The following is a 20,785-nucleotide window of genomic DNA, read 5'->3' on the forward strand; positions in this document are numbered from 1 at the left end:
CCAGCCTGTGCGACAGAGTGAGAGTCCATCTCCAAAAAAAAAAAAAAAAAAAAACGCTGGGTGCGGTAGCTCATGCCTGTAATCCCAGCACTTTGGGAGGCCATGGCAGACAGATCCCTTGAGCCCAGGAGTTCGAGACCAGCCTGGGCAACATAGGGAAACCCCATCTCTATAAAACCAACAAACAAAAAAAAAGTGAATTTTGCTGTATGTAAATTATACCTTTATAAAATAAAGAAATAAAAAAGCTAGCAAACTGGGAAAAAATAGTTACTACATGATAAAGGAGTAACACCCTTAATATACAAATAAAATGTACAAATCAATAACAAGACCAAAAAAAAAAAAAAAGGCAACCAAGCCAAATAACAAACTAAGGGGTAATTTGTTACTCAACCTCATTAATAGTAAACGAAATGAAAACCAAAACAATGAATCAAAACATCATGTTGTACACCATAAGCATGTGCAATTTTTTTGTTGTTTTTTGAGACAGAGTCTTGTTGTTGCCCAGGCTGGTGTGCAGAGGCACACTTTCAGCTCACTGCAACCTCTGCCTCCCAGGTTCAAGTCATTCTCATGCCTCAGCCTCCTGAGCAGCTGGGACTACAGAAGTGCACCACCACACCCGGTTAATTTTTTATATTTTTAGTAGAGATGGGGTTTCACCATATTGACCATCCTAGCCTCAAGTGATCCGCCCACTTCAGCCTCCCAAAGTGCTGGGAATACAGGCATGAGCCACCGCGCCTGGTCAATATATGCAATTTATTTGTCAATTATATCTTAATAAAGCTGGAAAAAAAAACTCATCAACTCCAAAGTAATTCAATCAAAATAAGAACATGATAATGCATCTGTTGCTCATTAAAACTGGCAAAGTTTTTTTTTATATAACCATAGCCGGTATTGACAATGAGGCTGGAAACAAGCAGTCCCATATACTGCTGATAGCAGAATTAAACAGTACAATCCCTTTGGCAGCAATTCAGCAACGCTTATGAAAACTTCAAATGTCTACACTATTTTACCCAACCATTCCACATTATAAAATCAACCGGCCGGGCGCAGTGGCTCACACCTGTAATCCCAGCACTTTGGGAGGCTGAGGCGGGCGGATCACGAGGTCAAGAGACCGAGACCATCGTGGCCAACATGGTGAAACCCCTCTCTCTACTAAAAAACACAAAAATTAGCTGAGCATGTGGTGTAATCCCAGCTACTTGGGAGGCTGAGGCAGCAGAATGACTTGAACCCAGGAGACGGAGGTTGCAGTGAGCTGAGATCGTGCCACTGCACTCTAGCCTGGCGACAGAGCAAGACTCTGTCTTTAAAAAAAAAAAAAAAAAAAAAGACACATAGTTCAGCAAATGTACAAAGAAACTGAATGATGATGTTCATTATAGCATTGATGGAAATAGTTACAGATGTTCATCAATATAACGGTTAAATAAGATAGGGCAAATTCAGGAATGTTAGAGATCTGAATACACATAACAACATGGAAAGATATATTAACTAGAAAAATAAAGTTGTAAAACAGTAAGATATCATCTAATTTTAGGCCCAGCGCTGTGGCTCACGCCTGTAATCCGAGTACTTTGGGATGTCAAGGCAGGCAGATCACCTGAGGAGTTTGAGACCAGACTGATCAACATGGAGACACCCCAAGTAGCCAGGTGTGGTGGCACATGCTTATAATCCCAGCTACTCGACAGGCTGAGGCAGGAGAATTGCTTGAACCTGGGAGGCAGAGGTTGGTGTGAGCCAAGATCACGCCACTGCACTCCAGCCTGGGCAACAAGAGCAAAACTAGGTCTCAAAAAAAAAAAAAAAAAGTTGAGATGAGCGGGCTCAGCCTTCTGCATTGCCTAATTCTATAAAGTTGTTAAGTTTCTGCAATGATCACGCATTACTTCTGAAGCAGAGGAACCAATTTTACAATGACAAGCACTGACCAATGCGTGAGGGAAGTTGGGGGTGGTCCCTACATGAATTAACAAGTAAAATTCTTCTGGCAGCAATCTAACAAAATGTATTAAGAGGTTTTTGTTCTTTTTTTTTTTTTTTTTCTTTTTAAAGACAGAGTCTTGCTGTCACCCAGGCTGGAGTGCAGTGGTGTGAACTCTGCTCACTGCAACCTCCGCCACACCAGTTCAACTTATTCTCAATTATTATGCCTCAGCCTCCCGAGTAGCTGGGATTACAAGCCTGTGCCACCACACCCCCCTCGGCCTCCCAAAGTGTGAGATTACAGGAGTAAGCCACGATGCCTGGCCTGTTTGCTTTTTCAAAGACAGAGTCTCACTCTGTTGAAATCCTGGGCTCAAGTGAACTTCCTACCCCAGGCTCCAAGTAGCTGGAACTACAGGTGTGTGCCACCGCACCCAGCTTTTTTTTTTTTTTTTTTTGTAGAGACAGAGTCTCCCTATGTTGCCCAGGCTGCTCACGAACTCCTGGCCTCAAGGAATCCTCCCACCTTGGCCTCACAAAGTGCTGGGATTATAGGAATGAGCCACCATACTCAGCCAAAAGGGTTCCCCCAACCACCAAATATATCTGTCCATCTCCAGAAATTTCTCAAGAACTAACTGCAAAAAGAAGCAGTGATTTTATCTCTAATAACAAAAAACCAGTATATTCTTATCTTCATCAGTAAGAAACTAGTTAAATAAATAGCACACCAGAGAGAAGACACTGGAGAGAAACGGGTAAGGCTGAAAGCAAAACAGGCTGGGCACGGTGGCTCATGCCTGCAATTTCATCACTTTGAGAGACCGAGGAGGGTGGATCACCCGAGGTCAGGAGTTCGAGAGCAGCCTGGCCAACATGGCAAAACTCCATCTCTACTAAAAATACAAAAATTTGCCAGGCGTGGTGGCAAATGCCTATAATCCCAGCTTCCCAGCTACTCAGGAGGCTGAAGCAGGAGAATCACTTGAACTCGGGAGGTGGAGGTTGCAGCAAGCGGAGATGGCACCACTGCATTCCAGCCTGGGCAAGAGCAAGACTCTGTCTCAAACAAAACAAAACAAAACAAAAAACCCAAAAACTGACCTCTTGTGCTCAGGGTCATGGTCTAGGGCTTGGTCCCAGCCCAGCACAGCCAGCACTCCAGACACTCAAAGTGTCAGGGGACAAAAGTCAAGTCAATAACGGGCTTTCAGCACAGTAGAGTTTTTAGAGATTAAAGATCTGTTCACTCTGTTCTATGCTGAAAGTCTTCTATGAGTCAGCTGATGCCCACTGTTTCTCTTTGTGGAACACAGACCTTTTCTTCAATCAGAAGTAAAAGATCAAAAGCATACTACTTAGATGTACAAGAAATTGTCAGAAGTAGACTCCTCTGGTTAAGAGATGCACAGGGAGTTGAAACTAGAAAAAGAAGTCATTTTACTTTTCATTTTATACCTTTCTCTACCATTTGAAAGTTACCCCATAGGTGAATTCGTATTAGGAAATCGAGAGATATTCTCTAAAATTGAAAAATCAAGAAATAGAGACAAAAACATAATATATCACTCTAGCAGGGCATTGTGGAAGAATTGTAGCTGTCAACAAGTTACCTCTACCCAGTAAGAAGAGGGAAAAAGATTTTTAAAAATTATTAAATAGTTCATACCATGACAGAAAAGATTAGAAAATAACAGAAGACAACTGTGTTACCTACCACATATCCAGCATCATCAAATCTTAATGTTCTGTCATGCTTGATTCAAATTTTTATTTTATTTAGGCCGGGCGCAGTGGCTCACACTTGTAATCTCAGCACTTTGGGAGGCTGAGGCGGGTGGATCACGAGGTCAGGAGATTGAGACCATCCTGGCCAACATGGTGAAACCCCGTCTTTACTAAAAATACAAAAAATTTGCTGGGCGTGGTGGCAGGTGCCTGTAGTCCCAGCTACTCGGGAGGCTGAGGCAGGAGAATGGCGTGAACCCACAAGGTAGAGCTTGCAGTGAGCCAAGATCACAACACTGCACTCCAGCCTGGGCGACACAATGAGACTCTGTCTCAAAAAAAAAAAAAAAAAAAAAAAACAGAAAAAAGCCCCAGCTACTCAGGAGGCTGAGGCAGGAGAATGGAGAATGGTGTGAACCCGGGAGGCACAGCTTGCAGTGAGCCGAGATCGCACCACTGCACTCTAGCCTGGGTGACAGAACGAGACTTCGTCTCAAAAAAAAAAAAAAAAAAAAATTATTTATAGATAAAAGCTGGAATGAAGTGGCAGGATCTCGACTCACTGTAACCTCCGCCTCCCAGGCTCAGGTAATCCTCCCACTTCAGCCTCCCAAGTAGCTGGAACTACAGGTTCACACAATCATGCACAGCTAACTTTTTCTTACTTTTTATAGAAATGGGGTTTCGCCATGTTGCCAAGGCTGGTCTTAAACTCCAGGACTCAAGAGATCCATACGCCTTGGCCTCCCAAAGTGCTGGGATTACAGATGTTAGCCACCACACCCTGCCCAAATTTCTATTTTGAAAAAAAACCTTTATAGTTTAAAAATATAAATAAAAACTTTGCTCTGGTGTATAGGACAGTGGATGTTAACGTAAGTATACACTGATTTCATTTTTAAAACTGCAAATGTAGCTGGGGCACAGTGGCTCACATCTGTAATGCCAGCACTTTGGGAGGCTGAGGTGGATGGATCATTTGAGGTCAGAAGTTTGAGACCAGATTGACCAACATGGTGAGATCCTGTCTCTAAGAATACAAAAATTAGCCAGGCATGGTGGTGCGCAACTGTAATCCCAGTTACTGAGGATGCTGAGTTAGCAGAATCGCTTGAACCTGGGAGGCGGAGGTTGCAGTGAGCTATCACATCACTGAACTCCAGCCTGAGTGACAGAGTGAGACTCCATCTCAAAAAAATAAATAAAAACTGCAAATGTAGTGCCAGGCATGGTGGCTCACATCTGTAATCCCAACACCTTGGGAGGCTAAGAGAGGTGGATCTCTTCAGGCTAGGAATTCAAAGCCAGCCTGGCCAACATGGTGAAACCCCATCTCTACTAAAAATACAAAAATTAGCCAGGCATGGTGGTGCATGCCTGTAATCCCAGCTACTCGGGAGGCTGAGGCATGAGATCACTTGATCCCAGGAGACGGAGGTTGCAGTGAGCCAAGATCGCACTCTGCACTCCAGCCTGGGCATCAGAGCAAGACTCTGTCTCAAAAACAAAACAAAACAAAACAAAAACAAACAGCCTGCAAATGTAATACGATATGATTTTAATTGTTAATTTCTAGAAAAGTCAAAATTATAGAGACAGAAAACAGATCACAGTGTAAGGAGCTAAGGACCAAAAAAAAGGCTGAGAAAAGGAGCACAGGGGAATTCTGGGGTGATGGGACTGTTCTATACCTTGATTGGGGCAGTGGTTACAAGGCTGTACGCTTTGTCATAACTCAAAACTGTACATTAGAGTATATAAATTACAACTCAATAAATTTTTAAATTTTTTTTAATTAAAAAGATAGACACAGAGTTTCACCATGTTGCCTGAACCGGCCTCCAACTCCTGGGCTCAAGTAATCCGCCCTCCTCGGCCTCTCAACTTGCTGGGATTACAGGTGTGAGCCAACACACCCAGTCACATCTGATTTCTTTTTTTAATTGCAGACATGCTTTCAGTTTTAAAAAATTAAAATGAGCAACAGGTAAGAAGGCGGCCACCAGCAAGCAGACAAGTGCCAGTTATGTGCAGAAGTGTCACAAGACCCCAGAAGCACATGGCCCACTTTTAGACTCTGTGGCAGAAACTGACCAATAGCTGTGGACAAGGTGTTCAATGAGATGGTGTCAGATGAATGTGAAATCAAACCAAGCCAAAGGCTGAGCAGCTGTCTCACCTGGCCTTCCGTGGGCTGGGCACTCTGGAGGCCGTCCTTGTCCTCGAGCTCCAGCAGCAAGTACACGGGGGGCTTGCAGTCTTTGGACCCACTTAGGAAGCCTCCTGTGTCCACCTTCCTTTTGATGGTGGAGTTCCAGTGATTCTTCACAGCATTGTCTGTCCTGCAGGGGGCAGCAGGGGGCCTTTGAACCCCAGCTCTGTGGGTGGGGTGCCACCAGGCACATGTTCACTAACCTCCCTAAGCCAAGTTCCTGCTCCTGTAAATGAATCTTCCACTGGATGAACTCTAAGGTCTCTTTCAGCTCCAAGATTAAGTCTCACGAGTCTCTAGCCCTAATAATTTACAGAGCATTTCCACAGAGCTCTGTGAAATAAGCAACTGAATCATTCAGGCTATGGTAAAAAACTATAAAACGACATCAACTACTGTCAGGTTCAGGCTAAAAAAAAAAAAAAAATTATTTTATTTATTTTTTTTTGAGACGGAGTCTCGCTCTTTCCCCCAGGCTGGAGTGCAGTGGCACAATCTCAGTTCACTGCAAGCTCTGCCTCCCGGGTTCACGCCATTCTCCTGCCTCAGCCTCCCGAGTAGCTGGGACTACAGAAGCCCACCACCATGCCTGGCTAATTTTTTGTATTTTTAGTAGAGATGGGGTTTCACTGTGTTAGCCAGGATGGTCTCGATCTCCTGACCTCGTGATCCACCCACCTTGGCCTCCCAAAGTGCTGGGATTACAAGTGTGAGCCACCGCGCCCGGACAAAAAAAATTTTTTTAATTAAAATAAAAAATAATGGCCGAGCGCGGTGGCTCACCAGGCCTGTGATTTTTGTAAAAATACAAAATTAGCTAGGCATGGTAGCACATACCTGTAATCCCAGCTATTTGGGAGGCTGAGGCAGGAGAATCGCTTGAACCCAGGAAGCGAAGGTTGTGGTGAGCCAAGACCGTGCCATTGCACTCCAGCCTGGGAACAAAAGTCAAACTCCATCTCAAAAAAAAAAATAAAAAAAATAATAAAAATAAAATATATATATATATAAAAAAATACCAGGAACAGTGGCTCACATCTATAATCCCAGCACTTTGGGAGGTGCTAGGCGTGGTGCTGGGCACCTGTAATCCTAGCTACTTGGGAGGCTGAGGCATGAGAATCGCTTAAATCCGGGAGGCGGACATCGCGATGAGCCGAGATTGCACCACTGCACTCCAGCCTGGGCAACAGAGTGAGACTCCATCTCAAAAATAAATTAAAAAAAAATAAAAATGTAAAAAAAAAATTTAAAAATTTTTTTAAATTATAAAACTAAAAATATGTGCTTGGAGCTCTCACCCCCTTCCCTGCCCACTTCGAATGTGTAGAAACCATAAGCAAACACTGTCTGCTCATTTCCATTGAGTCTCACGCTGACCTCAGATGCAAGCCCTGTTCACTTCCCACAGACTGGTAAGTGGCCAAAGAGGGCAGAAGGCCCACTACTGTTCACCTCCCTGAGCCTTGTTTTCTTTATCTGGAAAGTCAGAAGACTACGTCATACTCTGTCATTCACTGAAGATTCAGTAGACACATCTACAGTAGAACAGTAGCATAAAGCACAGAGTAGGTTAGTAGAGAAACAACGTGTAGTAATAAAGGCATAGAGGAATACAGAAGGATGGGGTAGTACCACAAAAGTGTATAGAGGTATAGTAGTGAGAAGCAAGCGGCAAGTCAGGCGCAGTGGCTCACGCCTATAATCCCAGCACTTTGGGAGGCTGAGGCAGGTGGATCACCTAAGGTCAGGAGCTCGAAACCAGCCTGGCCAACATGGTGAAATCCCATCTCTACTAAAAATGCAAAGGTACTATGCTTACACACAGTAGGCACTACCTTCTTTGGAGTGCCAAGCAGAATGCTCTTCCCTTGAAAAGTGAACAGAGGCCGGGCGCGGTGGCTCACGCCTGTAATCCCAGCACTTTGGAAGGCCGAGACGGGCGGATCACAAGGTCAGGAGATCAAGACCATCCTGGCTAACACGGTGAAACCCCGTCTCCACTAAAAATACAAAAAATTAGCCAGGCGTGGTAGCGGGCGCCTGTAGTCCCAGCTACTCGGGAGGCTGAGGCAGGAGAATGGCGTGAACCCAGGAGGTGGAGCTTGCAGTGAGCCAAGATCACGCCACTGCATTGCAGCCTGGGTGACAGAGCAAGACTCCGTCTCAAAAAAAAAAAAAAAAAAGAAGAAAAGTGAACAGAAAGTAACAGCTTGACTGAGCACCCAGTCTAAGAGGATATCCTCGGATCATTTGCACTCTAAGCCCTCAGGGACACAATGCTCACCAGGCAAAAGTGTGGGGTAAGGGGTGCTCCTAGTGCTTTACCCAGATCCTCTGTCCCTATAGCGCATCCAATCCCCCAGCTGACGGACATGCTGCCAACGGCTTCTACTATGACTTTATCTGCATAACAGCCCTTGGAAGCAGATCACCTGAGGTCATGAGTTCAAGACCAGCCTGGCCAACATGGTGAAACCCCGTCTCTACTAAAAATACAAAAATTAGCCAGGCGTGGTGGTGCATGCCTGTAATCCCAGCTACTCAGGAGGCTGAAGCAGGAGAATCGCTTGAACCTGGGAGGCAGAGTTTACAGTGAGCTGAGATCATGCCACTGCACTCCAGCCTAGCAACAGAGCAAGACTCCCTCTCAAAATAAAAGAAAGAAAAAAAACGGCCCTTGGAAGGCACAACCAAAGGTGCCCCAGGAGTTCCCCAGCCCATGTATACGTGTGCCCTCCTCACACGTACATGCCTTGCATATATACACATGAATACACACACCACTTAGCCTTATAGCAGGCCAAAGCTGGATTTTCCAGACCCCATCTCTTGCTTGGCCCTTTCCCTACTTTTCTCCACTCCTTCCCTCACAGGTGAAAACCTTTCCAAGAGATCCCATGTACCTGAAACTCTGAGTCACAGGTTCTGCTTCCAGGGAACCTGACCCAAAACACCTCCCCAGCCCTCCCACTCCCCAAGACCAGAGTCTGGGGTGCCCCAAGCTATAGTGAGACTCATTCTTTTGCTCACATATAAAAAGCACCCACTGTGTGCCAGGCATTATTGTAGGCACTGAGGATCCATCGGTAAATAAAGACAGGTGGCTGCCACTGACAGTTGAATCTAGCAGGGGAGATGAATGTTATCTCCAGCTAAAACTGGGGTACACACTACTCCACAGACAGGTGTGGGCACAACACAGAAGTCACTGGGGACCAACTACAGTCTGGGAGAACAGATAAAACTTCTCTGAAGAAATAGCGCCCCCACTGAGAATTGAAGGATAAGAACACATTAGCTACACAATAGGCACAAGCGGGAGTGCACTGCAGGCCGACAGAGTAGCACTAGGAGCTGTCAGAAGACCTCAGGGTTCGAGGGACTGAAAGGAGGCAAAGCAGCTAAAACCAAGTGAGCTCAAGTGACAGTGGATCAAAGTGAGGCTGGGGGCAGCTGTGAGCCAAACATGCCATGTGGGGAAAGAAGCCAAAGTTTCCAACCCAAGTGTAAGGGGAAGCCCCAGAAAGATGACACATTCAGGTTTGGGCTTTGAAAAGGGATCATTTCAGACTTTGGGGAAAACACACGATCTGGCATTTTCTCTCCCTGCCAGGACCACACTGCCATGACAAGAAAAAGAATTCAAAATAAAGCAAGGCAAAAATTCACAAGGACAAAGAGAAACAGGTAGAAGACAGCCACTAGTAAGAGATTTTTTACAAGTTTTCAGAAGATGGAAAACAGGGGAACAATATCCAGCTTAGGGCCAGGTGCGGTGGCTCACACCTGTAATCCCAGCACTTTGGGAGGCCCAAGGCAGGCAGATCACCTGAGGTCAGGAGCTTGTGATTAGCCTGGCCAAGATGGCGAAACCTCATCTCTACTAAAAATACAAAAATTAGTCAGGTGTGGTGGCAGGCGCCTGTAATCCCAGCTACTCAGGAGGCTGAGGCAGGAGAATCACTTGAACCCGGGAGGCAGAGGTTGTAGTGAGCTGAGATCATGCCACTGCACTCCAGCCTGGGCGGTAAGAGCGAAACTCGGACAAAAAAAAAAAACACCAAAAAAATATATATATATACTGACAGAGAAGTAAGCTATTGAAACCACAAAATAAGAATAGGGTGCCAGGCCAGGTGTGGTGGCTCATGCCTATAATCCCAGCACTTTGGGACCAGCCTGGGCAACACAGGGAGATCCTGCCCCTACAAAAAATTTTAAAACTAGTTGGGTATGCTGGCAGGCACTTGTAGTCCCAGGTCCTTGGGAGGCTGAGGCAGAAGGATTGCTTGAGCTCAGGAGGTTGAGGCTGCAATGAGCCACACACCTGTACTCCAGCTTGGGTGACAGAGTGAGAACCCTGTTTCAAAAAGAGACTGGGCATAGTGGCTCATGCCTGTAATCCCAACGATTTGGGAGGCTGAGGTGGGCAGGAGGTCAGGAGTTCGAGACCAGCCTGGCCAACATGGTGAAACTTCGTCTCTACTAAAAATACAAAAATTAGGCAGGCATGGTGGTGCGCACCTGCAGTCCCAGCTACTTGGGAGGCTGAACCAGGAGAATCATTTCAACCTGGGAGGCAGAGTTTGCAGTGAGGCTGGATCACGCCACTGCACTCCAGCTTGGGTGACAGAGTGAGATGAAAAAAAAACAAACCAGCCCTTGGAAGGCACAACCAAAGATGCCCCAGGAGTTCCCTGACCCATGTACACACGCGCCCGCCTCACACGTACATGCCTTGCATGTATACACATGAATACACACATCCCTTGGCCTTATAGCAGGCCAAAGCTGGATTTTCCAAGACCCCATCCCTTGCTTGGCCCTTTCCCTACTTTTCTCCACTCCTTCCCTCACAGGTGAAAACCTTTCCAAGAGATCCCATGCACCTGAAACTCTGAGGCTGGGTGTTAGAATGCCAGAAAAGGGAGGAGCCCTTGGAAAGTAAAATTTTTAGTGAAAGTAACTTCAAATTAAGGGTTAGAAGATAAGAAATCTTCCAGAAAATGAAGCAAAAGAGATGAAAAACCAGAGAAAAGATCATGGAATGCTTTCAGCATTTAGGAAAAAAGAAATTTTTTTTTTTTGAGACAGTCTCGCTCTGTCGCCCAGGCTGGAATGCAGTGATGTGATCTCGGCTCACTGCAACCTCCGCCTCCCAGGTTCAAGCAATTCTCCTGCCTCAGCCTCCCAAGTAGCTGGGATTACAGGCCCACCACCACACCCAGCTAATTTTTTGTATTTTTAGTAGAGATGAGGCTTCACCATGTTGGCCAGGCTGGTCTCGAACTCCTGACCTCAAGTGATCCACCCGCCTCAGCCACCCAAAGTGCTGGGATTACAGGAATAAGCCACCATGCCCGACCATAAACATTATTATTTTAATAACTATAATACATTATTGGAGCAATAGGGACATATGGGGAATGGGAAAGCCTAAGAAAGCTAATCTCCCATAGCAGAGGATCAATATGTAAACTGGCACATCATTTACAGAGATAGTGATAAAGAACTCAAAAAGATGAGTCTGTTTTAGTAGAGTGAGTTAACAGAATGGTGACAAAGACTGATGTTTTTCATTACAAACCTTTTAAGAAAAAAAAAACCTTTTAGCAGATTATAGTACTATCTGATTTTTGACTATTTTCTTTTTTTTTTTTTTTTTTTTTGAGACAGAGTCTGGCTCTGTCGCCCAGGCTGCAGTACAGTGGCGCGATCTCAGCTCACTGCAAGCTCCACCTCCCGGGTTCACACCATTCTCCTGCCTCAGCCTCCCGAGTAGCTGGGACTACAGGCGCCCGCCACCATACCCGGCTAATTTTTTGTGTTTTTTAGTAGAGACGGGGTTTCACCGTGTTAGCCAGGATGGTCTCGATCTCCTGACCTCATGATCCACCTGCCTCAGCCTCCCCAAAGTGCTGGGATTACAGGCGTGAGCCACTGCGCCCAGCCTGACCATTTTCTTCTTCTTTTTTTTTTTTTTTTGAGACGGAGTCTCGCTCTGTAGCCCAGGCTGGAGTGCAGTGGCCGGATCTCAGCTCACTGCAAGCTCCGCCTCCCGGGTTTACACCATTCTCCTGCCTCAGCCTCCCGAGTAGCTGGGACTATAGGCGCCGGCCACCTCGCCCGGCTAGTTTTTTGTATTTTTAGTAGAGACGGGGTTTCATCGTGTTAGCCAGGATGGTCTCGATCTCCTGACCTCGTGATCCGCCCGTCTCGGCCTCCCAAAGTGCTGGGATTACACATTTTCTTCTTAAAGAAAGCCCATCTACTCCACATCTCAAGTCTATTCTGTGTTAGAAGAAACTGAAGTCGAAGAGAAGAGGCTAACCAAGAAGACACAGTGAGCTGGGAACTGGATGAGAACTAGACTCCAGGGTTCTCACTTTCTTGCTGAGGCCTCCCTTATCACCATCTGTTCTTTTAAGCTGACAGAAGACAGGGCCTTCCTGGGGAACCACCCTTCCTCCCGACTATGCATGCCTCTGGGAGTCCTGAAGCCGAGGCTCGGTGTTAGAGAACAAGAGCATAGGACCACAGTACCCACCAAGGAACCCTCCTCCATCAGAAACATGGGCCTGGCCTCCTGAGAACCTGCCCCAACCCCCAAGAAGACAGCTTACCTCCCTGGCAACATCTTGGCAATCTCGGCCCAGCGGTTGCCCAGCACCTTGTGGGCCTCGCAGATAATGCGGTCCTCCTCCTCGGTCCAGCAAGACTTCTTCACCTCAGGGTTGAGGTGGTTGTGCCAGCGTTCACGGCACTGCTTCCCCAGCCGGCCCTTCAGGTGCTTGGCAATCAGTGTCCACTGCTTTGTGCCGTACTTCTTAACCAGCTCGATGACCTTGGAGAAAAGCCTCTGGGTAGCCAGTTGCACCAGCCCCTCCCTCGCCCTTCACATCCACCTGAGCCTTGCCACGGCCCTGGGAGGTGCCACCTACCACATCCCCTCAGGCAACACGGAGCGGGTGGCAGGGGATGCCACGCAGTATGACTCTGTGTAGCCCACAAGTCCTACCTGAGGATCTGACCACACCCCTCTCATTTACTGCCTGGAATAAATCTAGGTCAAGAATGCCAGCGACTCTTTCTAGAGCAGAGATCAAGCCGGGGTAAACAAAGGCACCAGAGTCCTGCTTCCCTCTTCAGGGCTCAACCCAATAAGCTAAGTATAAAAGAGCAGAGGGATGAGGAGGAACAACCACAAGGGTCCAAACTAAAGGTGGGAAATAGACTTTCCCACCCCGGCCATGCCCCAGGCTGCCACAAGACCTCCCAGCACTTCTGTGGAAATTGGGAGGGCACAGGCTGAGCCATGGTAGCAGGCATGGCGGGCTGACCTAGCTGGACCTGAGTCCCCACCTGCCCTCAGTCAGGCTTCCTAGCTCAGGACACAAACCACAACATACTCAGCCACAAGAGCCAGGCCACGCCCCGCCTATACAACAGACACACACATTCTCGTGTGCACACAGGCCACAAGAAACTGGGAAGAGTGGATGCTTCTTTTGGCAAAGATTTTGGTGAATAAATATTTGACTTCATTTCTGTATGGTTTAAATTTTTATAGCAACCACATATCACTTTGTTTTTTGTTTTTGTTTTTTTAAAGATTTTATGTTTTTACTTTATTTTCATTTTTTGAGATGAAGTTTTGCTCTTGTTGCCCAGGCTGGAATGCAATGGCACAATCTTGGCTCACCACAACCTCTGCCTCCCAGGTTCAAGCGATTCTCCTGCCTCAGCCTTCCAAGTAGCTGGGATTACAGGCATGCGCCACCACACCCAGCTAATTTTGTACTTTTAGTAGAGACGGGGTCTCTCCATGTCGGTCAGGCTGGTCTTGAACTCCCGACCTGAGGTGATCCGCCTGACTCGGCCTCCCAACGTGCTGGGATTATAGGCATGAGCCACCGCGCCCAGCCCAATTTTATGTTTTTACTTTTTTAGAGACAGGGTCTCACTGGTGTGCAGGGGGGCGATCTCAGCTCACTGCAACCTCTGCATCCCAGGTTCAAGCGATTCTCCAGCCTCAGCCTCCCAAGTAGCTGGGATTCAGGTACACCACCACACCTTGCTAATTTTTGTATTTTTTGGTAGATGGGGTTTCATCATATTGGCCAGGCTGTTCTCAGACTCCTGGCCTCAAGTTATCCACCCACCTCAGCCTCCCAAAGTGCTGAGATTACAGGTGTGAGTTACCACACTCAGGCAAAAAAGCATTTTCAAACTAAATTTTATTTTATTCTTAAGAGACAAGGTCTCAGGCCGGGCCCAGTGGCTCATGCCTGTAATCCTAGCACTTTGGGAGGTCAAGGCGGGTGGATCACCTGAGGTCAGGAGTTCGACACCAGCCTGACCAACATGGCAAAACCCCCTCTCTACTAAAAACGCAAAAATCACCCAGACATGGTGGTGTGCACCTGTAATCTCATCTGCTTAGGAGGCTGAGGCAGGAGAATCGCTTGTACCTGGGAGGCAGAGGATGCAGTGAGCTGAGATCATGCCATTGCACTCCAGCCTAGGCAACAAGAGCGAAACTCAACCTCAAAAATAAATAAATAAATAAATTTAATTTCATTCTTTTTCTTTTTCAAGACAGAGTTTCACTCTTACAGCCAAGGCTGGAGTACAATGGCGCAATCTCGGCTCACTGCAACCTCCGCCTCCCCAGTTCGGGTGATTCTCCTGCCTCAGCCTCCCAAGAAGCTGGGATTACAGACATGCGTTACCATACCAGGCTCATTTTTGCATTTTTTTTTTTTTTTTTTTTTTGAGACGGAGTCTCGCTTTTGTCGCCCAGGCTGGAGTGCAGTGGCCGGATCTCAGCTCACTGCAAGCTCCGCCTCCCGGGTTTACGCCATTCTCCTGCCTCAGCCTCCCGAGTAGCTGGGACTACAGGCGCCCACCACCTCGCCCGGCTAGTTTTTTTTTTTTTGTATTTTTAGTAGAGACGGGGTTTCACCATATTAGCCAGGATGGTCTCGATCTCCTGACCTCGTGATCCGCCCGTCTCGGCCTCCCAAAGTGCTGGGATTACAGGCTTGAGCCACCGCGCCCGGCCCATTTTTGCATTTTTAGTAGAGACACAGTTTCGCCATGTTGGTCAGGCTGCCTCGAACTCCTGATGTCAGGTGATCCACCCACCCCAGCCTCCCAAAATGCTGGGATTGCAGGCGTGAGCCACCACACCCAGGCTTTATTTTTTTTTTTTTTGAGGCAGGGTCTCACTGTGTCACCCAAGCTAGAATGCAGTAGTGTGATCATAGCTCACTGCGGCCTTGAATTCCTGGGCTCAAATGATCCTCCCAACTCGCCTTCCATCTACAGGCACCCTACCACCACACTGAGTTAATTAAAATTAATTTTAAGGTGAAGTGCCAGCCATGGCTCATGACTATAATCCCAGAACTTTGGGAGGCCAAGGTGAGAAGATAGCTTGAGCCCTGTAGTTCAAGACCAGCCTGGGAATCATAGGAAGACCCTGTCTCTATAAATTAAAAAAAAAAAAAAAAAAAAAAGGCTGGGCACAGCGGCTTGCGCTTGCAATCCCAGAACTTTGGGAGGCCAAGGTGGGTGGATCACAAGGTCAGGAGTTCAAGACCAGTCAGGCCAACGTGGTGAAACCCCATCTCTACTAAAAATACAAAAATTAGCCAGGAGTGGTGGTGGGAGCCTGTAATCCCAGCTCCTCAGGAGACTGAGGCAGAGAATTGCTTGGATCCGGGAGGCAGAGGTTGCAGTAAGCCAAGATCGCGCCATTGCACTCCAGCCTGGGCAACAAAGCAAGACTCAGTCTCAAAAAATAGAAAAAAAGAAAGAACAGGAATAGTGGCTCATACCTATAATCCCAGCACTTTGGGAGGCTGACATGGGAGGATCATTTGAGCCCAGAAGTTCAACCAGCCTGGGCAGCATAGCAAGACACTGTCTCTACAAAAATTTTTCAAGAAGATTAGCCAGGCATGGTGGCACATGTAGTACCAGCTACTTTGGAAGCTGAGATGGGAGGATTGCTTGGGCCTGGGAGGTTGAGACTGCATGCAATGAGCCGTGACTGTGCCACTGTACTCCAGCCTGGGTGACAGAGCAAACCTCTGCCTCAATCAATCAATCAAAAAAATTAGCCAATGCTCTCCAGCCAGTGCCACAGAGTAAAACCTGTCTCAAAAAAAATCAATTTAAAAATATCTAGTTCCAGGCTGGGCGCGATGGCTCACGCCTGTAATTCTAACACTTTGGGAGGCCGAGGTGGGTGGATCACGAGGTCAGGATTTCGAGAGCAGCCTGACCAACATGGTGAAACCCCATCTCTACTAAAAATAACAAAAAAATTAGGCAGGCGTACTTGCACGTGCCTGTAATCCCAGCTAATCAGGAGGCTGAGGCGGAAGAATCGCTTGAACCCAGGAGGCGGAGGATGCAGTGAGCTAAGATTGTGCCACTGCACTCCAGCCTGGGCAACAAAGCGAGACTCCATATAAAAAAAAAAAAAAAAAAGCCTAGTTCCCTTCATCTCCCTCTTTCCCATGAGCCACGCCTGCCTCGGTAGAATGGCATCCTCTGGGGTGGTATCAAGGAGAAGAGATGAGGGAACTCCCAAGGTATACCAGGGCAGTCATGGCGCTTACTGCCTCTTCTAGGTTGGGGACATCCCCAGCCTCTCTGAGCCCTGCTCTCACCATCTATAAAATGGGACTAACAACTTCTGCCCACTTCGCAGGACTGCTATGGCGATCAAAAGAAGGCATCTATGCTTGCCCTGTGAAGGTCACAGGGTGCAATCATCATTAAATCAGGGATAGCAGCAGCTGCCATTTGCTGAGAGCTCACCATGTACAGGACCTGCAAGCCCCCTACAAACATCACCTGCTTAACTCTCATGACAATGCCGCACTGCTGCTGTTCCCCTCCATGGGCAGAACAAGAGAAGCTGAGTAATCAGCCCAACAGCCCTCGGACCATGAGTGGGGAAGTCTGGAGACACTCCGAAACTTGGAATCTCAGGGCTGCAGCCAGGGCAGCATAAGAGTATCAGACTGGCTGGTAGACAACTCATACCCAATGCTCAGCTTGACACCCCAACCCCAACACAAGGCAATCTCACAGTCCTCAGGTTCACTGGTGGGTGAAGGCCCACTGTGTACAAGGCACTGTCCAAGCAGTTACCTTCTGGTCTTCCTCTTTGGTCCATGGTCCCTTAACAAGGTCTGGGTTCAAAACTCTCAGCCACCTGTACTGGCATTGCTGGTCAGTGCGGTTCTGGGAAAAGAACAGAAGAACAAACCAATCTGTGAGAACTTCTGGGACCTCGGGCTGGGAGCCTGGTTAAGTACTAGGTTCAGGGGCCTATGGCCTGGGACTAGGCACACCTTGGGTAGGTGTATCCTGTTCCATGCAGCCACCACACACTGCACGCCCACATGCCGGAACATGGACAGTTTCCCTTTGCTACACGAGAGGGCAAACTCGGGCCCCCGTGGGAAGCCACCCCCTACCAACCAAACGCAAGAGGCCACCATTACAAGTCTTTAACTCTTTGTATGTCAGGGACCCCTGCTTTTTTCTAGGAGAGCATTTTTATTCCCTGAAGAGTTCAGATTACACAGAAGAGGGGGAGATGAGGCCGGGCGCGGTGGCTCACACCTGTAATCCCAGTACTTTGGGAGGCCGAGACGGGCGGATCACGAGGTCAGGAGATCGAGACCATCCTGGCTAACACAGTGAAACCCCATCTCTACTAAAAAATACAAAAAACTAGCTGGGCGAGGTGGCGGGCGCTTATAGTCCCAGCTACTCAGGAGGCTGAGGCAGGAGAATGGCGTGAACCCACGAGGCGGAGCTTGCAGTGAGCTGAGATCCGGCCACTGCACTCCAGCCTGGGCGACAGAGCGAGACTCCATCTCAAACAAAAAAAAAGAAGAGGGGGAGATGAGGAAATGCGGCAGGAAGGGATCTGGTGACTTGCTTTCTGAGCAGCCCAGGCAGTAAGACATATGGCAGCTCCTGCCACACCCCCTCCCTCCCAGACACCTGTGGGTCAGGGGTGGGAGAGCCTGAGAAGGAGGTCCTAAGGGGAATCCCCTCATCATCGGGAGGCTCTAATCGAATGTGGTAGCACCCACCAGCCCTGTGGGGGCCTCACTATAAAACCTGCTGAAAGCATCACTTCCCCTCAGTTTCAGTTTCACTGTTGAGAAACCGAACACCTGTTCACTCCTGACTTACAGGAAGATATGCAAATATGCACCACATGCTGCAAATGTCTCAGAGCCTGAAGACCAGCAGGCATGCTGAGGAGCTGGGAGATGTTTACATCAGTGTGCCCTGAATGCCAGTTTAGGAAGAAAGATCCTACAAACGTTCATTTGCCCTGTTTTATTTGGTTTTGTTTTGAGGGGCTTAGTAAGGAACTCCCCTTTTCCTCTCCTTGGCAAAGTCAGACCCAGGCACACTGTTCTCTCAGAGTCCTTGTCCCAAGGGAGGGCCACAGAGGGACTGTACTCACAGGGAAGTGGCTGGCCAGGAACTTCCAGTCCTGCTGTCCAAACTGCCTCACCAGGGCCCTCAGCTGCTCGTCCTGCCAACACCAGAAAGACAGGGGCTCAGCACACATACGTGCAGAAAACCTCAGGGCTGCCCGTGACGGAGCCCAGTCTAAAAGGAACAGTCTCGTTCATTCATTCCGTCATGAGGTGAATACCTACTAAGTGCCAGGCACTACAGCTGCAGCAGCAGGCAGCAACAGAGCTGCCCCGATCTTACAGGAGGGAGCCAGCTGCCAATCAAAGGCTCACAGGAACAAAAGTAAAGCCACTCCCTGCTGGGAGATATGGGGAGGTATGTGGTGACTGCCTACTCCGGGATGCTAAGGGACAGGTTCCAAGGAAATGCAGAACAGCTAGGATGGAGGAAGCAAGACAGATGCAAGATGATTTTGGAGGGAACCATAGGAGCCAGATCATTTGCAGCATCAGTTCAACCATCTATCATGCAAAACCACTGATGTGTTTGAACAGTGGGTGGTCACAGTCAAACCTGCTTTTTATAAAGTTCTCTTTGCCTGCTACAGGGTGGGAAAGGGACTGGAAGGGAGCAGAGTGGATGTAAGGAGGTCATTACGGCACTCAGGCCAGAGGTGACAGTGATTTAGCACTAGAAGCAGGAGGCCTGGGCAAAAACAAGAGTAGTTAGAAGACAGGCTAGTATCTATCAAAATAGCCTCCCAAAATGAACTACCAATTCATGCGATAATATGAATCTCAGTGTCACTATGATGCGTGAAAGAAGCCAGACACAAAAGGGTACACACCGTATGATTCCATGCATATGAAATTCGAGAAAATGTAAACTAAGCTACAGGGACAAAAAGTGGTTGTCTGAGGCCAGTGGTGGAGAGGGATGAATAGCAAAGGGGGGCAAGGAATGTCTTGGGGACAATGGAAATGTTCTATAGCCCAGCTGTGCTGGTGGTTCCATTCAATTGTACTACAAATGGTTGTAGTTAATTGTATATAAAATTTTCCTCAGTTAAATCGATTTATAAAGAAAATGTCAAGCCAGGCATGGTGGCGCACACCTGTAATCCCAGCACTTTGGGAAGCCAAGGCAGGTAGATCATGAGGTCAGGAGTTCGAGACCAGCCTAGCCAATATGGCGAAACCCCATCTCTATTAAAAATACAAAAATTAGCCGGCTGTGGTGGCAGGAGCCTGTAATCCCAGCTACTCGGGAGGCTGAGGCAGAAGAATTGCTTCAACCCAGGAGGCGGAGGTTGCAGTGAGCCAAGATCATGCCACTGCACTCCAGCCTGGGCAACAAATCAAGAGTGAGACTCCGTCTCAGACAAAAGACAAAAGAAAGAAAATGTCATGCATATAAACAATGGGTATTACTCAGTCAAGGGAATTCTGACGCATGCTACAGCATGGATGAAAGCTGAGGACACTGCTAAGTCAAATAGCCAGACACGGCAAATACTCAGGATTCCACTCACACGAAGCATCTAAAATAGTCAAAATCAGGCCGGGCGCTGTGGCTCAGGCCTTTAATCCCAACACTTTGGAAGGCCGAGGCAGGTGGATCACCTGAGGTCAGGAGTTTGAGACCAGCCTGGCCAACATGGTGAAAGCTCGTTTCTACTAAAAACACAAAAATTAGCCTGGCCTGGTGGCAGGCGCCTGTAATCCCAGCTACTCGGGAGGCTGTAGCAAGAATCGCTTGAACCCGGGAAGTGGAGGTTGCAGTGAGCAGAGATCACGCCATTGCGCTGCAGCCTGGGCGACAGAGCAAGACTCTGTCCTGAAAAAATAAAATAAATAAATTAAATAGTCAAAATCACAGAAACAGAGTAGAAAAATAGCTGCCAAGGGCTGGAGGGTGGGAGGAGAGTGAATTCATGTTTAATTAGTTTCAGTTTTCCGTCTTTTTTTTTTAAGACAGGGTCTCGCTTGGTCACCCAAGCTAGAGTGCAGTGGTGCAAACAGAGCCCACCGCATCCTCAACCTCATGGGCTTAAGTGATCCTTCCACCTCAGCCTCCCAAGTAGGTGGGACCACAGACACACACCACCATGCCTGGCTAATTTCTGGGTTTTTTTTGGAGAGACAGGATCTTGCATATTCCTCAGGCTGGTCTAGACTGCCTCAAGCAATCTCCTCCCTCGGGCTCCCAAAGTGCTGGGATTACAGGCCTGAGCCACCATGACCCACCAAGTTGGTGGGTATTTTTTTTTGTTTTGTTTTTAATGACAGGGCCTTGCTATGTTTCCCCAGCTTGTCTAGGACTCCCAGACTCAGGCAATCCTCCTGCTTCGGCCTCCCACAGTGCTTGGTTTAAAGGCATAAACCACCGAACTCAGCCTCATTTCCAATTTCAAAGATGAAAAAG

At 47.8% G+C, this 20,785-nt stretch overlaps 1 protein-coding gene across 1 annotated transcript in view; it reads right to left on the minus strand.

Annotated features, from left to right (window-relative positions):
- LOC105496382 (MYB proto-oncogene like 2) overlaps positions 1 to 20,785 on the minus strand; it is a 52,552-nt gene that overhangs the window by 19,726 nt on the left and 12,041 nt on the right. The window contains exons 3-6 of the mRNA XM_011766767.2: positions 18,405 to 18,476; positions 17,066 to 17,158; positions 12,520 to 12,740; positions 5,861 to 6,023 (exon numbers count right to left, since the gene is read on the minus strand). Of these exons, the coding sequence (XP_011765069.2) occupies positions 5,861 to 6,023; positions 12,520 to 12,740; positions 17,066 to 17,158; positions 18,405 to 18,476 (549 nt within the window). The remainder of the gene's footprint in view (positions 1 to 5,860; positions 6,024 to 12,519; positions 12,741 to 17,065; positions 17,159 to 18,404; positions 18,477 to 20,785) is intronic.

This window comes from Macaca nemestrina, chromosome 15 (genome assembly GCF_043159975.1).
Source record: "Macaca nemestrina isolate mMacNem1 chromosome 15, mMacNem.hap1, whole genome shotgun sequence".
In the NCBI taxonomy this organism is placed as follows: domain Eukaryota; kingdom Metazoa; phylum Chordata; class Mammalia; order Primates; family Cercopithecidae; genus Macaca; species Macaca nemestrina.